General features: G+C 37.3%; 3 protein-coding genes across 5 annotated transcripts in view; 1 reads left to right on the top strand and 2 right to left on the bottom strand.

The window, feature by feature from the left end:
• The window catches only part of ptprna (protein tyrosine phosphatase receptor type Na), an 18,048-nt gene extending 16,741 nt beyond the window's left edge, over window positions 1-1,307 (top strand). Inside the window, exons 21-22 of the mRNA XM_015056900.1 lie at window positions 284-357; window positions 498-1,307. Of these exons, the coding sequence (XP_014912386.1) occupies window positions 284-357; window positions 498-569 (146 nt within the window). The 3' untranslated portion in view covers window positions 570-1,307. The remainder of the gene's footprint in view (window positions 1-283; window positions 358-497) is intronic.
• A 1,092-nt stretch (window positions 1,308-2,399) lies between these two features.
• dnajb2 (DnaJ heat shock protein family (Hsp40) member B2) lies at window positions 2,400-12,166 on the bottom strand. Of its 3 annotated transcripts, none has more exons than XR_001427981.1 (11): window positions 11,696-12,166; window positions 10,460-10,555; window positions 10,075-10,184; window positions 9,802-9,855; window positions 9,531-9,644; window positions 9,218-9,292; window positions 8,930-9,056; window positions 8,737-8,807; window positions 5,374-6,309; window positions 2,880-2,953; window positions 2,400-2,743 (listed from the first exon to the last, which is right to left on the bottom strand). XR_001427981.1 is itself a non-coding variant. In XM_015056902.1 (11 exons), exons 2-10 carry the CDS (start codon window positions 10,522-10,524, stop codon window positions 2,925-2,927), a joined length of 918 nt encoding a protein of 305 aa, XP_014912388.1. In that variant the 5' UTR covers window positions 10,525-10,555; window positions 11,696-12,157; the 3' UTR covers window positions 2,400-2,743; window positions 2,880-2,924. The 3 variants fall into 3 exon arrangements, 2 of the variants coding, with proteins under 2 accessions (XP_014912388.1, XP_014912387.1); XM_015056902.1 differs by having other exon boundaries at window positions 6,037-6,309; window positions 11,696-12,157; XM_015056901.1 differs by lacking the exons at window positions 2,400-2,743; window positions 2,880-2,953 and having other exon boundaries at window positions 3,228-6,309.
• Window positions 12,167-14,705: 2,539 nt separating this feature from the next.
• The window catches only part of LOC106962471 (tubulin alpha chain-like), a 9,626-nt gene continuing 5,292 nt past the window's right edge, over window positions 14,706-19,039 (bottom strand). Inside the window, exons 3-4 of the mRNA XM_015056906.1 lie at window positions 15,925-16,073; window positions 14,706-15,803 (exon numbers count right to left, since the gene is read on the bottom strand). Coding sequence (XP_014912392.1) covers window positions 14,826-15,803; window positions 15,925-16,073 — 1,127 coding nt within the window. The 3' untranslated portion in view covers window positions 14,706-14,825. The remainder of the gene's footprint in view (window positions 15,804-15,924; window positions 16,074-19,039) is intronic.

Raw genomic sequence — 19,039 nt, 5'->3', positions numbered from 1 at the left:
ATATATATATATATATATATATATATATATCAGGTACATATGAGATTGACATTGTGCAAATTCATTAGATGCTGAGCTAGATTATGGCTTTCAGCTAATGAAAACCCCAAATTCAGAAAATGTGAATATCACATTAGATCAATGAAAAGAGCCTTGTATATGCTCAAATATTATCTATTGATATACATTTTGTTTGGCCACAGAATGGAAGCAATTACTTTCAGTTACTGGTATCAGTACCATCATAATATTTTTTTTTTTTTTACCTGTTTGTCTTCATTAGGAGTGAAAGAGATTGACATCGCAGCCACACTGGAGCACATCAGAGACCAGAGGCCTGGACTGGTTCGCACCAAGGTACCAGCTCCTTTTTTCTGGTTGTGTGTGAAGTATTTCAGCTTAACTTTTCTGACTTATTTTTTTTATTATTTTTTTTGTATCTGGATGAAGTTCATCATAGCCCAAATGTTTTCCTCTCCCTTGCGCCTCCTGATCAGGACCAGTTTGAGTTTGCATTGACAGCAGTTGCTGAGGAAGTGAACGCCATTTTGAAAGCCCTGCCGCAGTGAGACGCAGCAGCTGAGGAACAGGACCGCAACACATCCAGACACACCAAAATATGTGCTCCAAAGGAGATATTCACCATTCATCTAGGTTCATTATGCTAAGAAGAGTCTGCTCGGTCTTGCTGAAATATTGTCATTACAGCCTTGTTTCCCTGTTTCCTTTGTTGTTGTTTTTTTTAAGCTTTTTGGAGCTTAATGACATGACAAAAATGTGCTGACTGGTTTCTGGCTGGATGCAGATAGGACCATATTTATTCACAATTACAATACAAATCTAATATCTATCGTTGGTCCCTGATAAGTCCACCTTACTACAAAAGGATTCAGCCATCTGGTGTAAAATTAAAACAATTGTGCCTGTTTGAATACAGATGTAAGTTTTATACAACTTCTCCCATGAGTGAAGAAAGTATATGTGACCAAACAGTTGCAATATACCTCCATGTGACTATGATGTCATAAAATTGATCTCAGTGCCCGCTGACAAACTGACGTTTTTGCTGCATTGATAAGTAGACCAAAATTAAAACGTCTATTCCATCACTCTTACTGAGGCAAAGCAAGGTTAGCCTACTGTTGAGTTTAAATCTTTGGATGTGGTGTTTTGTGTCACAAGAAGTGTCAATGGTGTCAACATTTTCTTTCCCTTTCCTTTTTCTTTCGAGGCTTTGTCTTTGCCTTGCTGATGTAAATGTTCTCTCCCGGCTGTGCTTCTTTAAGCATCGGATGCCGTCCATTGCTGTCACCAAATATTTCTATTTCTGCACACGGCGTTGCTTTGTTTGCATTCTTTTACCATCTTAGTCAATGTGTGCCCTTGTGATTAATGTAAATAATTCATGCTGATGATTGTGTTTATTTCATGTAGCAGACAAACGGAAAATATCTATAAAAATGTATTTTTGACTTGACCTAAATAAATTTGTGATGTGATGCAGCAGAAAAAAAACAAAAACATTTTTGAGTCGTTTTGCTTTACGTGTGCTTTGTTTATCAGATGATATGGAGGAGAGAGTAAAAGCAGGTTTCAATTGTTTTCACTGATTTCTATCTTAAATAGTTGCCATTAGAGATGTGCCAATTACTATTGCAACTGATGTCCAGTTCCTGTGAAGCTTTGACTCTCTGATAGCAACTTCAGTTGATTACAATTTCAAGCTAAAAATATGTAAAAGAGATCAAATTCTAGCCGTCAATCCAGTGTGTGAGAGCAGTTGCTTTTAAAAAAAGGTTTTGCTAACATTAATAAAATAACTAAAAATTATTAGGGAAATTCATTTTAAAAGTGTATTCGGAATTTTATTTTAGTGATTAGTCTAGTTGGCTTTGCTCTGTGCATTCCCCAGAGAATGTAGATCATAACTTTTCCAAAATGTTGCCAACACTTCCAGATCCAGAATGTTCCATGACAGAGGTTGAAACTCAAAATGAATTAAAACCGAGCAACTTGATTGTGCAAAAAGTAGCCTTCCTGTTATCTGCTGTAACTCTTTCCAGTAACTCTTTCCAAATCTCACTTACTTACAGCTTGGATAACCAACAGACATGAATAATTGTAAAATGTTTCTTATTTTCTTTCTCCGACTTCATTTTTTAACATCTCAGGAAGCTTCCAGGCCGGCCCCCCCATGACTCATATCCTCCACAGATCTTGCGTATAGTGCGTTCACTGATTAGGAAAAAAAAATGACCAATTGAGTTTTAAACCAGCCTGTCAGGCCCAATCAAGTTCAATTCAGCTGATTCTGATGAAAAGCAGATTTCACTGTGCATCCATGATTACAATTAATCCTTCTTCCAACAACAGGGAAATTAACACAAAATTAATCCAAGTAAAAAGTGGGAAAGAAAATCTTTATTTCCTCTGCTTTATGTCTTGAAGATATTATTCCTAATTTGTCCAATAACTTCAGTAAGCAAATATGTCATTTCCTAATCTTTGAACAGGACTTACATATTTTGTACCAGTTTTCTAAAGCACTACTTTAGTAAGAATCAGTCAAAGACTTGATAGTACAAAGAACTATTTTCTTGGTTTTCAAACCATCCTTTTTCTTTACCAACAGCTGCAAATACAGACACACAAAGTAATAAATACAATGCTTTTTAAAGTTTAATTCCGAGATGGGAGGCATCTTGGGCAGAGAAAGTGCATTGTAGCGAGTATGACCTTTGACCTGCAAAAACAGATGTTAAAAAAAGGCGTTACAGTTTATCTTAAAGATGATCAGTAGGAAGCTACATTGGGATCAAAAAGAAGGAGAGAAAAATGTTTAATGTTCAGGGTGTCTCAGAGTCACACTGGTCCTTTACCTCTGAGTTGGGCTTAAGGGCACAGAGCAGCAAGAGCCAATCAGGTTAGCTTGTGAAGGCCTTGAAGTCTGAGTCTGAAACAGGAAGCAGGAAGTATAAGACAGGGCTTTCACTCATGCACCGAGATTAAAACTAAATATTTGATCAACTATATCATGAGATAGGATTTATCTCATTACCAGTCGGAAAAAAAAAAAAAAAAATATATATAAAAAAAAAAAAAATATATATATATATATATTTATATATAAATATATATATATATATATATATATATAAAACTATCATTTCAGACACAGTAAGATGATTGAAAGAGGCAATATAAAAACCTGAAAAAATAATCCAAACTCATCTTTAGGCTCAATTTTTATTTGTTATTATTCATTAAGCAATGTTTAAAAAAATAACATTGTAGTGCAAACTAGAACAATATTGCAAGGCAATTGATACAACATTCTACCATTCCTCCTCTTTACTGCTAAGTGTGTTGTTCTTCACACTAAACAATTAAGAGGACGAATGATCTTTTATTCTTTCAAAATAATTCATTTCTTTCCCCTTTGCCAGTGATAGTAATAATTTTATCCAAAACAGTCACAACGTAAAACAATGAAAATGATGAAATGTGTGTGCCTAGAGAAGAACAGCAAAATCTCACGTTTTGCTTTATGAGGAGACAGAAAATCAAGTCAGACAGATGCTGCCTGAAATATACCTTTAACACTAGACACTACTGGTAACTTACTTTTAATGTTTTGGCATTTGGCACCAACAACACTGTTCTTAACTTAAGATGCAATCTTCACAAAAACAACAATCCTTTTCACAGTAATTATTGTACCACGATTTAACATGATTTTTACCTCATTCAAGGTCTAAAACAAGGTTTTTTCAAATCAGACAGCACCAATCATAGCAATAGCCCACACTAACACACACACACACACACACACACACACACACACGCATGCACACAAGCTCTCTGACCCTATTAAATTCCTACACTTTGATCTGCACATAAAGAATTATTACTGTAGTTTACGCAATGTGCCATTACAGTGCAACGGTGAGATTAAAGACTCCATAAAAATATAAAGGGCAGCTATTAGTGAATGAGCAGAACCTCACATTCTTGTGAATTAGTAACGCAATTTATTTGCTGTCGTCTTAATCTGTTGGTTATTTCTTAAAAAGAAAGAATAGAAATTATAAAGTTACACTTCATCAGGTAAGAGGAGGCTTTTATCTAAAGCAGCTTATCAACACATTGTGAAGCAACATGGGATTTTAGTCTCTAGTCCAAGACCACTAAATGAAAACTGAGAAAGTTGGGAATTGAACCAGTGACCTCCAGTTGAAGGACCAACTACCTCGCTGAAGTCATAACAATCCAATTCAAGGTAAGTGTAGCTCTTATAGTATTCTGAAGCTCTGCCTTAACATCAGCCCTCCTGATCCATTTCTGTATGTCTTTGCACATCTTTGCATATGTAAAGGCATTTTTAACCAAGAAAATAAAACAGATCAAGCTTAGTTAGACTGGATAGATTTGATCAGTTAGCATCCATTTTAAAGTCTTTGACTAGGCCTTTCTAACAGATAAAGACACTTTGATATAAACCATTCTACTGTAGCTATGGCTGCCTGCTCAGTGCCACTGGAAAGTGAACCTCCACCACATCTTCGACTCTTCTGCAGACTCTTCGCAACAGTTTCTCTGTACTTCTATTCACCGTCCAGTCAACTCTGACCATCTTCACTCTCCCTAGAGAAGAACATGCCCACATACCCACAGAATGACGCTGCCACCACCATGTCTTACAATGGGGATGGTGTCTTGAAGGTGATGTTCTGTGTTAGGTTGGGCATTATTTAAGGTGCTTATCATCTAGATCAAAAAATTTCACTTGGCACGCCTTTCGTCTACATTGGCTGCAGAAAACGTTTAAGCTGGAATTATCTAAGAGGTACTTTCCCAAGGCACTGTACACTTAATTACACTGTTCTTTAAGGTAGTTTGTTAAGAAAATTGTGTGCATTTTGAACATGTCCAAGTTCAAACTTTGTGCTTCAAATAATTTCATTTTTAATCAACGATTCTCAGGTATTTACAAAAGACTTATGTAATCAAACAGATAAAAACTGCCAGAGAACGTCCTGTGTGATGCTTTTTGATTTTAGTTTGTTGCATTACAATTACTCAGTCTTTGCCATAGAGTCTGAACAAGAACATTCTGTGGCAGAATTGCAGTTAACCCACACACTCACACACAAAGTCAGTCTTACACATGTCATTGTTATAAGGCTTTTTCTTGTTCCTTAAAAAGAACCTAATACTTTTCATCTAATTCCTTAGCACCAACATGCTAAATAACAATCCCAGTTCAAACTTTTTCACTGAAACCAAATCTCTTGTAGCTCAAAATCCAAAAACACACTATCCCCAATTTCGAACAATTTCTCTTAAGAATACAAAACTCAAAGCGTTTCTCACCTAACTTCCTACCCGTTGCACCTGTCAGCTCTCGTCCTACTCAGACATTCCCTTTCCCATCTGTGGAAATATTAAAACTGGCAAGTGCACAGTCATTCAGAAGCAATCATTTGATGTCCTTTGCAGCTACAAATCCAAACAAGTTTAATTTTGAGGTTCATTTGACCTCATGTGCATAAGTCAAGATTACACACTGTAAACAATCACCTGCAAGACTTTAAAGTTTGTTTCTTTCAACTGCTGTTTTTGACATCAAAATCTTTAGCCTTGAAGAAGGATTTTTGCACTCACAATGCAGTGTGGCGACTCGAGCTGACACCATGGTAAGTAAAAGCATTGGAAGCCTTCCCAAATATGCATTTAAACCACACTAGCACATAACACACCCACACTTTTTCTTTTTCACACAGCCTTCAGATGTTTTTGCCGCAGGTTTGACCTTTTCTTCACTCGGAAGTGCAGTGGCAGCAGCTGTGTCTGGCTCTTTGGTTCCTTTTTGCTTCGTTTCAATAATATTTCCAGAACTTGTGCCAGATTTAAAGTGACCTCCGTCATCTTGCTCCCCTGCAGCTACTTTGCAGCCACTGGACAAATTAACTTTTTGTCCTTCTCCCATGCAGCCCCCAACTTTAACGCGTTTGGTTCTACCCCTACCCCCAGCACCTGGTATGAAGGTGGTAGAACTTTCTTTCTGCTGGGCCTCCATTTCTGACAGGCTGCATGCCAAAGCCATCTGAAGGTCTTCATCATCTTCTTCATCTTCACTGTCCCCTGTGGCCGCATGGTTGTAGCTGGGAGCTGCACTAAATGAGCGATGTGGAGTCGCAGAGCGGTCGTAGTCGCGGGCTGATCCGTTCATGATGGAGGGCTTCTGAGAGGACTTCTCTCCTTCTCTTCTGCTGAGCTCCATTGCGAGAGCCATTTCATCTTCCACACCTACGAGGAACACACACCGAGACGTGGTTATGTTTATATAACATATGGTAAAACAAATTAAGTACTTATACTCAATATTAGTTATATGTAGTAGTGTTAGAGCTGTGGTAGAAACAATCCCACCATTATAACTTTCAGAATTGGATAAAACATTTGCATTTTTAGGGGAAAAAATTGCCATGTTGGCTACAATAAACACTTTCACATATCAAAGTTTTTTGGATCATGAAGTGCAAGTAGGCATACAAATTAACTCAAAGCTGTTGAGGAATGAAACAGAGTAGGGCTGCAATACAGGGCTGGACTGGGATAAAAATAAAAAAAACGGCACTGGCATTTCTGGCCATGGCTGGCCATCATAATTATTTATATGATATGCGAAGGTACGCGACATACCAAAGGATATATATGCAGGCTGTGTTGTTTCAAAAATTAAAATAAACCACAGCAGCCTACATGGAGGAGGCTACTGTGTACATGGTAAAAAAAAAAACGTACATGTTCTTTCACCACCCTTCAGGTCACAGTGTCACAATTCCCACATTGAAGTGGTAAAAATGGATGTCAAGGAAACTCTTCCATAGAGTTCTTTTCACTGTTTTCTGTAATATACTGTTTATACAAAAACATAATTATGGTCATAATTATCCATGTAAAATAAAGAGCTCTTCATCAAAGTGGCTCCATAAACTATGAAAAACAAAGATAATTTGACTAAATTTTTCTCTGGTTACCAATGATAAATCAAATATTTCACCAAAGCAATGTTTCACTAAGATTTTATGGAAAAATTACTGGAGGGTGTAACACTTGCTGCAAACCATAACTTTGTATATCAAAATAACATACTAAGTAGCACAGCAAATACCATATTAGTTTAGCATAGCATTATTATAAAACAAATGCTATAAAAGCATTTATCTCTCTTTTACGCAGTTTGTGCACAAAACTCCAGGCACTGGCATTTCTGGCCATGTCTGGCCATCATAATTGGTGCACAAAACTCCAGTTTTGAGCACCAATCCCTCATAACACTACAACCTAACATTATTAGCCAAGTTTTAAGTTTGATTAAATAAAATAAGTCTTGTGGTCATTTCTTATGGTGAGCATTTTCGCATTTTGGCTACAACTCCCCCAGATATTATTTAGTAAAAATGTCTCTAATAATTTTTCTTTTACATTTTTTCTAACCGTTCTACTTTTTTTCCCTTACTTTTTTGCTTTTTGTGTATGCCAGCTTACATGTAGGATACCCCTCTAAAATATTTACCCTCCTCCCCATGTAAAATGTGCGTCTACATGAACATTTCGACTCCTTCTTACCGGGGTGACAGCAGCTAATCTGACCTCTTCCTCAATCTGTCTCTGGGTCACGTCTCTCTCAACATCCTCCTCCGACGATGACGAATCCACTTTATCGCTAATTCTCCCTGCTTCTCCAGCCCTCAATCTGTTCTAGCGGTCGAAGTTTGTGTGGTACACATGTGAGTTAGTTTGGCTTTTCTGCGTCCATTTAGGGGCTTTTTTGCTTTTCTTCTCGCAGTTTTTCTGGGCCCGCCCCACCAAATATCCACTTGCTTCTCTACTTCGGTCAGATGAAATGAAAAATGTATAACTTCAGAAGAGAGGAGAGGGGCATTCCAAGAAGGTCTGAGAGATTTCATTGGATTAGTCCAAGAAAAAGCATTGGGACGTCGCGGTCAATAAAAATGATTTCTAATATACTCTTTTGATTACATTTTAACAGCCAGCCCAAATTTGTCCATCAGCCCACCGGGGATTCCCTGGTGTGGCAGACGGGCATCCACTCCTGCTGCCATGACTAGTAGACATGATCGATGACTTCCAAAATAGCCACAACTATACAACTCCTTCTAGTTTTTGAAGATTATTTTTATTCAATTTTTGGAGGAGATAGATTTTTTTCACAGATTATCTCTTACACCATGCTGTCACAGCATAGTGACGGTTTTAACAATGTTGCATACTGCAGCTTTAAGAATGAGAACCCATATGTTAACTTTCTTTAGTTTAACATGTATTCCCTATTAACAGTCAAGTTTGTTTTTGGGCTGAATTGCCTAGTATACATGTCACAATAAAGATGGAAAAAGTTTGGAAGTGATTTACTATGGTCTCATTTCTTTTAGGTCTCAGATATCTGCAATTTAAACAGGCATTTGTGTCCTTTTGAGAGTTTAATAATAACATAAACACAATAAAAGTAAATAAAATGTAGGCTATATTTTAATATGAAGGCTATATTCTTCATAATAGATTGAACAGGAATTATTCCATTTTATAAAAATGAAACTGGAGAAAGGTTAACAGAGTTACCAAATGAAGTGAGAATGGAAAAATATACTAATGACTAAAATAATATATTTAACAATTTCTCACCACTTATAGTGTTCAGTTTCTTACCATTGATAAGGACACTCTTTAATACCCCATCCTCTTCAATCTCTATCCTCTCCTTCCCATTTTCCTTTATCCTGCAAATAAAACAAACTAGGATAAGTGAAAAAGAAAAAAGCTGCACTTCATCTTAAAAAAAATTACTCTAAAGGAAGTATTTAATTGGCTGAATGGTTTTATAAGGGGAGGTTTCACATACTTCTTGGTGGTGGTGCTTTTTCCATTTACAATGCGAGTGGAGGTAGAAACCGATCTGAAGTTAGATCCTCCCATGCTCTCCATCCCACCGAGACCACCGAAAGAGGAGGAAAAGGAGCTAAATTCAACTGCAGAAAAGCAAAAAAAAAAAAAAAAAAAAAAGAACAAAAAAAAAAAGGAATTTTTGCAGATATCCAGCATTTGTTAAAAGATAAGAGTTAACAAGCTATTTTAACTGAAAACATATTATGAAATTGCTTATTGCTGCATTAAGTCATTAGGTGTTTACCTCCAGATGAGGGAAAAGAGAAAAATCGACTAGGGCCAAGGCGAGAATGTGGGACTCCAAACGATGCAAAGTCATCTGGATGAGAAATGCAGTCATGTTAGCATATATCAGCGCATAAATATAGAAGGAATAGCATCAAGGAAAGGGATGATGATTTCCACTAATGTCATTTTTGTCCAGTACAGGTGAGATCAGTTACTTTAATGACTTTTTCATTAATGTACATCTATTTCCTAACTGAGAAGAAAATTCCAAAATGTTTTAAAGTCATAAAGAGAAAATAATTTAATCTTGTCCCAACAATTTGACATACCAAAAAAGCTAGCAAAAGGATCCTGTCCACCAAAAAACTCTCTGAACACCTCATCCGGGTTGCGAAATGTGAAGGTGAATCCTGGGAGGTCTGAGAAGTCTGTAGTGGTAGAACCTGGGAAATGATGACGTCAGAGTTAGTGGATGAGGGAAAAGCAAGTATCACTATATCAGTAACTGGAAAACAAGATGAAGACTGCTAACGTCAAATGTCAGCAATTAAGTTGCCTAATAACTATTGATCTTCCATACATCAGGGTACGTGTATTTACCTGAGTGTGGCACATTGTCATTTCCATATCTGTCATAAGCACCTCGTCTGCTTTCTGTTGAAAAAAAAACAAACATTTTCAACACATATAAACACACAGGATTTAGGTTGAAAAATATGTTATGTTAAATATGTTAAAACTGAATATTAAATGGTGCTCCGTTAGCACATTGTGAATATGAGACCTTTTTTTTTTTATTCTAATTTTTGTTTGATTGAGTAAAGTGTGAAGAGTTTAAAACACACCAACACAAATCTTTAAGTTATGACTTACTGTCAGACAGGACTTCATAGGCCTCAGCAAGTTCTTTGAATTTTTTCTCTGCCTCTTCCTTGTTGTCTGGATTTTTATCTGGATGCCATTTCAGGGCCAATTTCCTGTACCTGCACCAGATATTCAAAATCAAATGTCAATACCAAATATACAACCACACAAATTGAATAAACATGTTTTATAGCATAGTATTATTCTAAAATTAGTTGCATTAATGGAACTGAAACTAAGAATTATAAATGCCCTCTCATTTAGCCACGCCATTTTAGTCTAAATGGCCAGGCCAGCAATAAGTTACATTTGAAATAACGTTTTTATATATATGTATATATATGCACACTTGACCATACCACATACAACCATCAAATACTCTTATTGTACTTACGCCTTCTTGATGTCATCCTGCGAGGCATTCCTGGACACTCCCAGCACACTATAATAGTTCACCATATCGCCTCGCGTCACTCTTTAAAACACCACTCTGAAATTCAATCATATACTCATATTTTACTCATATTTGATCTGGGTGAATATCTTACTGAATATTATTGTTGTCCATTAAGGCAATTACAAAAAATGTAAGATAAATAGCTGTGGCAGAATCACCAAAAACTTCTTAACTATCAAAATAATATTAAATATTCTTGATAGGTATTTTAGCAAAGGTACCATAAAATAAAAACAATACTGTGCATAAAAAATACACAGTGGATTGTTTAGTTTCTCCAGTTGATCTTCTGCTTTACATTTTAGTTAAAATTTCAAACTATTTCTTCCTTTACAGGTATATGGTTTGGAAAGTAAAGCTATCTGAGGAGTTAATCATACATCAGATTTATAAAAGATTACTTTTTTTAATATGCTTGCTAATAAAAAATCCATAATGGGTTAAATTTCGTTAAATATGCCTATTTTTTAATAATAATAATAATAATAATAATAATAATAATAATAATAATAATAATAATAATAATAATATGTGACGCATTGCAAATTGATGCTTAAAGAAACACAATCCTGTGCTCATTACTAAAGTACAGCAGTTACGGTTACTTTTAAGTACTTTTTTAAAATAGCAAAAAATCTCTTCAAATCTCAACTATCAGCTAAATGCAGATATAAATAGTAGCTTGCTTAAAGCATTAAAAACGCTTTGGAAAGTAAGTATTGTAGTGTCCTTGACCTTAGTGTAGTCAGCAAATTTATAATAGCCACAACACGTTAACCATCATGCCAATCTCATTAGTCTCCTGCTGCAGCAGTTTCCAAGCAGTGGGGGGCTTCAGGAGAAACTAAACTTAACTTTTTATCTCCCCTCGGGGAACTCCATGCGCTCACACAAGTGTTATTTCTGTGTTATATGCAGGACTGTGGCATCTGACAACTGCTGCTGTCATGACACTAGGCCATAAGAAGCCTAAACACGGCAAATGTGCTTACATGCACAGGTGCTGTGCTGTTTCAGTGCGTACAGTTGGGGGAGTTACCATTGTTTCATAATATCAGAGCCACATAATTCCTTTTATGGTGAATTTGGGCTTATTATAAACAAACAACTGAGTGTAATGTTAGCTGATGATAGCCACACCTTACATGCTGCAGACAAAAAAAAATTACCTACCTTTCAAGTGTTACGATCCAGGCAGTTGAGCCGTTTGCCCTCCGTACAGATGACAGTTAATGTCTTGTGGAATAATTTTCTCTTGTGACAACCAAGTAGCCACCTCCCTTTTCTGTTTTGCTTCCAAGATGTCTCGTCACGAATATGTTTTCCAGGGATACAGTGTCACTGCAGGTTATGGTTAAGCCCTCGTGCTGTGCTCCCGTGTTGTTTTCACAAGGGAGGACATGAAGACAGATAACCCAGTTTACGTTGAGTGCCGCTGGTCTGAGCTGAGCCGCTACGTCACTGCGAGCGGACAGAAGACGTCTAGAAAATACCAGCGTTTACTACACGTCACAAGCCCCGCCCACTCTCGTCTAAAACTTCTACTGTCATGTTTACAAACCGAAAACTATGGCGGTTGAGTTAATGTTAAATGTCATCGTTGGGTGAAATTCTTTGAGTGACGAGACCGAAGCTTTGGAGTTATGCTTGGTATATCATTGGACATCATATATCATTGGAACAATTTATATACACGACAAAACCACAAAAAATAGCACTTCATCAGAATATCCTATCCCTTTAAAATGAAAAGCTATCGCAGTTGTATGCACTAATATTTTTAGAATATCCTACCTTTTAAAAATATATATTTTAAATACAGATGTTTGTAAGAATAAAATAGTATCAGACAGGGGGAAGTTCTCATCGAAATTAAATTAAGCACAGACATCTACAAATACAGATCACCACAAACTCTTTTTTGTGCATTAATATGGAAGAACACTTATTTAATCTACACCTCATTTCAATTTAATGACTTACAATTATAAAAAAAAAAATATCCACGTTCCTGTTCAATATGCTGTGCTAAAGAGCCAACAAATTACGCAGACAAAATGGTTACAAACTAACTCATAAGATAAGAAAATCTAAGGATACATAATAGTAATAATGACTATTTAAATCATCATACAGCAACACTAATTATCAACTCCTTGCCAATGCACAACTACAAATTATGTGTGTCTAACCATTGCACTCTGGGGTAAACGGACAATTTTTTCTTAATAAACCGAGTAGTATGGACTTCTACAATACATATTAATGCCATCCAATGTTTACCATTTAATATGAGAGATATTTAACCTCCCTGATTTTTTACTTAATCAAGGACAATGCTTAAAGTTATCCTTGATGTTTAACATTACTGCCAATGTTTATGAGATGTCAAACTTCATCTCCAGAAAAGTTTGCTTTTGCATAAAACTCTGGGAGAAACTGACTTCGGGCAATAGCTATGGTTGTAAGCGGGAACCCCGTCTATATCGCCATCTCTAAATAGGAACATTCGGTGTTCATATTTGTAAGCGATCTTTGGGCTGCTCTTGGTCCGATACCTCACTTAGGATCCGTTTACCGCGGCAAATATAGCCCTAGGATCACTGGGACACTCAAACCCCTCCACTACGATAAGGTGGCAGCCCACGGAGGGGGAAAATAAACAAAGCCAGGAACAGTTCTTTAATCTGAACTGATCTGGAGAGAAGCCAGAAGGTGGCGCTCTGGTGTTTCTAACTAAACAAGAAGTTTAGATAGATTTAAAATAACTCATAGCCTGGGTTTAGTTAGAAACAAAACCTTTTGTAACTAATTTATCCTGAACGGATGGATGCAAATAAAACAGATTACATTTATATTTTTGAAATTCTTCAAATAGCAACCCGACTCTGGTCAAAGACTGCTGTGACGGCGTTTATGTCCAGCAGGGGTAATTTTACTGCATAGATGTACTCACATAAAAACAGAGATTTTTTGTTGTTGTTTAGTTTTCAAGCTGTAAGTGGTGAGTGACTGAACGATCTCGCCACGTCGCTCAGTCTAAATGGTGTGTTTACTGGTTAACGTAGGCAATTGTATAATGACTAATGTAAACAAAAATGAGCTCAACATTTTTGTAAATAATAATTCACACAACACAAAATTACACCTGCAAATATTTGTACTTATTGACTACTAATATATTAAAATAAGGCTTTTCATAACTGTTGCTGATGTACTTATTGAATAATGAGGTTAATGTTGATTATCAGCAGAGGTGTAGTAAATAGTTGCAATTACTCAGTTACATCTACTTGAGTAACTTTGAAAATAATAAAACTTTTAGGTGTAGTTTTACTTCATCATAGGCTATGCTACTATCTCTTGAATAAAAATTTTTAATACTCTATCACCTTCAAGAACAAGCTTGTTTTAACCAAAATTTTGTGAGACACAAACACACATCTACAGCTTAGTGAGACCTGCTGTTTGTCCACAGGTTTTATTGTATTAATGTTATTTTCTATCATCGGAAACTTCTGTGCCATTAGGAGAAAATTAGAAAAAAAAAAGATTATGTATTGTCACCAAAAGTACCCTGTTGTATTTACATTGCCTATTGTGAGTGGTAGTTTATATGTTTTATATTGAACTAATTTGATCTGGAAAATTCCTCCTGTTACTTCTTCCTGGATTTGTTATTTTGTAATGCAATATAATGTTATGTTATTTATTGAATTAACTTCCATTTTAATCTGTAAAACAAGAATTTGCAAATAAGTTCATATTTTTCTATGTCTGACTTTCTAAATTATAAATAACCTTTTCTGATTAGTTCTCAGTACTCAAGTAGCTTTTTTACATAATACTTTTTCTTTTGCTTTTACTGTGGACTCAATTACTTGAGTAATTTCTTGGACAATTCTTTCTTACTATTAATTCAATAAAAATATGTTGATTAAGTGCTACTCTTACTTGAGTACAATATTTGAATATTCTAGCCAACTCTTATTATGAGTCACATTTATACTACAGTTGTGCAGTTCCTCTCAGGCAGTCATGTGAGGTGTGTCACAGAAAAAAAAATGTCTCCTGATTGCTTTTGCTTATTTATTTGCTTTGCACAATTGATTCCCATGATGAATAGGTCTTTTAACCTTATTTGCTATGCATTTAACTTTCAAAAAGAACACAATTCACCTAATTCATTCATTTGAGCCTTTATTGATAATACTGACAGATCACCTTCTCAGCATTTATGGATGCTGCTGGGAATGTGGTCTATTCAGAGCAACATTTGGAATGTGTGCTGGTTTTGGCCCCCTTAATACTCCTCTCCCTCTTCATCCTCATCTCCCATGCTGTCGGTGCCCACCTCTTCATAATCCTTTTCCAAAGCAGCCATATCTTCTCTGGCCTCTGAGAACTCTCCCTCCTCCATTCCCTCTCCAACATACCAGTGGACAAAGGCTCTCTTGGCATACATGAGATCAAACTTGTGGTCGAGCCTGGCCCAGGCCTCAGCGATGGCGGTGGTGTTGCTCAGCATGCACACAGCTCTTTGCACCTTAGCAAGGTCTCCTCCAGGAACCACAGTTGGAGGCTGGTAGTTGATCCCCACCTTGAAACCTGTGGGGCACCAGTCCACAAACTGGATGGTACGTTTGGTCTTGATGGCGGCAATGGCCGAGTTGACATCTTTGGGTACAACATCGCCACGGTATAGCAGACAGCAAGCCATGTATTTGCCATGACGTGGGTCACATTTAACCATCTGATTAGCTGGTTCGAAGCATGCGTTGGTGATGTCAGCCACAGATAGTTGTTCATGGTACGCTTTCTCAGCAGAGATCACTGGAGCATAGGTGGCCAGAGGGAAGTGGATTCGAGGATAAGGCACCAAGTTGGTCTGGAACTCTGTCAGGTCAACATTCAGGGCTCCATCAAAACGGAGGGATGCTGTGATTGAGGACACAATCTGGCCAATAAGCCTGTTCAGGTTGGTGTAGGTTGGTCTCTCAATGTCAAGATTTCTGCGGCAGATATCATAGATGGCCTCATTGTCCACCATGAAGGCACAGTCGGAGTGCTCCAATGTGGTGTGGGTGGTCAGGATAGAGTTGTAAGGCTCCACTACTGCTGTAGAAACCTGGGGTGCTGGGTAGACAGCAAATTCAAGTTTGGACTTTTTCCCATAGTCGACGGAGAGTCTTTCCATCAGCAGGGAGGTAAAACCAGAACCAGTTCCTCCACCAAAGGAGTGGAAGATGAGAAAACCCTGCAGACCAGTGCACTGATCAGCCTGAAAAAAAAAGGTTTGTGGGGAATTAGAAGTTGTCTCCAGCCAGAGGTATAAGTTAACCACAACCTCTCAAGAAATCAAAATCCTGTAAAGCTAAAGCAAATAGCCTTCAAACCCTCACCAGTTTACGTGTTCTGTCCAAAACAAGATCTATGATCTCCTTGCCAATGGTGTAGTGACCACGGGCGTAGTTGTTGGCAGCATCTTCCTTTCCTGTAATAAGCTGCTCAGGGTGGAACAGCTGACGGTACGTTCCTGTACGCACCTCATCTGTAAATGAGCAATAGAAAGATTAAAATGACAACTAATTCACAATGTCAAATATTTCTAAGTGATTGTTCATCTACAGACTGCTGACCAATGACAGTAGGCTCCAGATCGACAAAGATGGCTCTGGGTACATGCTTTCCTGCCCCTGTCTCACTGAAGAAGGTGTTGAAGGAGTCATCCCCTCCTCCAATAGTCTTGTCAGAAGGCATCTGACCATCTGGCTGGATTCCATGTTCAAGACAGTACAGCTCCCAACAGGCATTGCCCATTTGGGCTCCAGCTTGGCCAACATGCATAGAAATACACTCACGCTAAAGAAATAGGAGAGAAGGTTGATTACTTTATTATCAGCACATGTTCATATACTTTGTGAGAATGTTTGCACACAGAGCTTGAATTATAGCACCAAACACTGCAGGCACTAGAGTAACTAAGAAGCACATCTGGGCGTCACTGAAACATATAAGGAAGTCTCCATTGTGTCATGGTTTTCAAAAAATAGATTATTTGGCAGACAGGAAGGCCATGCGTCAAGAAGATGGAAAATTCTTACCCACACCTCCCATTCCTGTATCCCTCCCTTTCCACATCCCCTCCCCCATTTGGATCCCTCCTCCCATCCTGTCCACAGCTGCAGACTGTAGTGCTGTGTAACACTAAGGGATGTCTCCCTCTCTCTCTCTCCCTCTCTCTCTTCCTCTTTCTCCACATTTCCTAAAGCAAAGATTCCTTACAAAATGTCTGCCATCTAGCATGCACTGCAGGCAAACCACTCCTCTTTTCTCTTTCCTGTTTATTTCATCCCTCCCACTGCCACGATTACCATGACCAGTCCCACTGAGAAAAGAGAACAGTAAATCTAGATTTTTTCTTTGTCCTTATTTGGATATGTTTTCTGCTTCTTAACAAGACATGCTAACATGAAACACATCTGGTAGTAACAGTTTTGTAACATATGAATTCTCCGTTATCTGATCAAGTTTTGTCAAGTCTACATGAATTGTTTTTTTTTTTTCTTGAATTACAAATACTCTCACTCCCCTCCTCCAAATAGTCAATAAACACTCTCTGAAAGGCTTTGTTATGTAAAATGCATTCTCATTGGTTACTGCTCACAGGGGGAAAAGCTTCCTTTGTATCAAAACATTTATTGCAGCAGAGGCAACTTAGCTTTAAAGAGGCTCACATGTTGAAGGTAAACAATGAAAATAGACAGTGGAAATTTCCAAGCTATGTCATCAGCTAAGCAGCTACTCACCATTTTGTCTGCTTGTCCTTCGACTGAAGATGAGGATTCAGACACAAGGGAGAAGTGCAGGAAAAAGGGAGAGCCAGGGCTTATATACACAAGGATGTGAAGGGGGCTGGCAGTAAACCACAGAAAGCAGCTGCATAGTTTATTGGCGGGAGGGAACAGCAGTTAAGAGAAAAAAAAGAGGCAAGTTCCTGCCGTTGCTTTTCATTATAGAAACCTTAAAACAGATTTATACAGTATTTAGGGCGTTGCAAAAAAACACTTACAAGTTCTGAAGGTATCAGTTTAATTCCCCTGTCTGACCTTTTATGCAATTTTTAATGGTCTCTATATTTGTGGACAATACCAAAAATGCGAGAATTACTTTTGTTTGTTACCTTGAATCATTTACAAGCACAAATTTTGCTGTAATAAACTTTTGCAATTGTTTCTACACACTTGCCTTCATGGTCAAATTCATGAAGTGAATAATTCAATGAATAATCACACAAAGTTCAATTGGATGGCATAAAAATTATATTTTATTGTTGGCATTGAACATGGCAGACGTAAGCTTTAATTATAGAACAAGTGGAGAACACATAATGACAATGCTAAAAGATTGAATTAAAATAAATGGTACACTGGTTTTATGTATATAATTTGTGATCAGTTCAAAACAGAGTTAAAACATTGAACCAACTGTATAGTACAGCATAACACAAGACTAAACAAAATAAAACTGCCCTAATAGAATCACAAAGCTGTTATTCATACATGCATGCAAAACTGAACTGGGATCCTATTGTTGCTACAGCCTGCTGTCTGAGAATGAGCTGCACAAACAACCCCAGCCAGTGAGGACATCAGCTATTCTCTATGGTTCTCAACTCTAACTGAGTCACAGCTGAACGGTACGTAGAAACTGACATAGGAGTCCTTTCATAACTTGCATTCCTCATGGGAGAGGATACTTGGGGGGAGGGGAACAAAGTGAAGGGTTTGGTCTAAGTTTTCTAGCTGGACAAAACAGCTTAAAGAAATGCTCAAACAAAAAAGCAACCGTGTTCTGTTTAACACAGAAACATTTTGATGGCAACACACCAAACGATTACAAATACAATCAGTACATTTTCAAAACGGACAATGCTTGGACAAGTGAAATTAGATTTATTTTATTACCGAGTGCCACAATGTGAAGTTTATGCCTTTCAAATGTAAGATTGGGATTTGATTTGAATAAATATGTTGATTTTTCATCTATTTCCTAGTTTTATTTGTGTGTTAAGCAGGTCCTTAGCCAAAAAAAAAAAATATATAGATCTTATCTGGATATCGAAAAATGAGATGGAAAAACTTATTTTCCACAGTTGTTCTATTTTGAACCTGCATAATGGAATTAATTTTGGACTAATATGTAACCACATTTACAAATGTCGGATAGGGTCTCTGTTTTTTATATTTCAACTTGTTGCACAAAATTTAGCTGCGTAAATGCTCTTAAAGCCAGGAAGGCGTCTAATAACGTTGTCTAACAGCAGACTTTAGACAAAGCCTGCTTAGTATTCCTCTTCATCATTCTCGTCATCTACGTTGTCAGCACCCACCTCTTCATAATCCTTCTCCAAAGCAGCCAAATCTTCTCTGGCCTCTGAAAACTCTCCCTCCTCCATTCCCTCTCCAACATACCAGTGGACAAAGGCTCTCTTGGCATACATGAGATCAAACTTGT

The sequence above is a fragment of the Poecilia latipinna genome, unplaced genomic scaffold, assembly GCF_001443285.1.
Source record: "Poecilia latipinna isolate Pla-1442-1.1 unplaced genomic scaffold, P_latipinna-1.0 Scaffold1416, whole genome shotgun sequence".
Classification (NCBI taxonomy): Eukaryota; Metazoa; Chordata; class Actinopteri; order Cyprinodontiformes; family Poeciliidae; genus Poecilia; species Poecilia latipinna.
This window is presented reverse-complemented; position numbering and strand designations above follow the sequence as displayed.

Coding starts and splice junctions, on each gene's coding strand:
- dnajb2 (XM_015056901.1), bottom strand. CDS start 10,524: ATGGTGAACTATTATAGTGTGCTGGGAGTGTCCAGGAATGCCTCGCAG. Junction 9,856..10,074: donor CTATGAAGTCCTGTCTGACA/GTAAGTCATAAC, acceptor TTTTTTCAACAG/AAAGCAGACGAGGTGCTTAT. Junction 9,293..9,530: donor TCCTTTTGCTAGCTTTTTTG/GTATGTCAAATT, acceptor TTTCTCATCCAG/ATGACTTTGCATCGTTTGGA.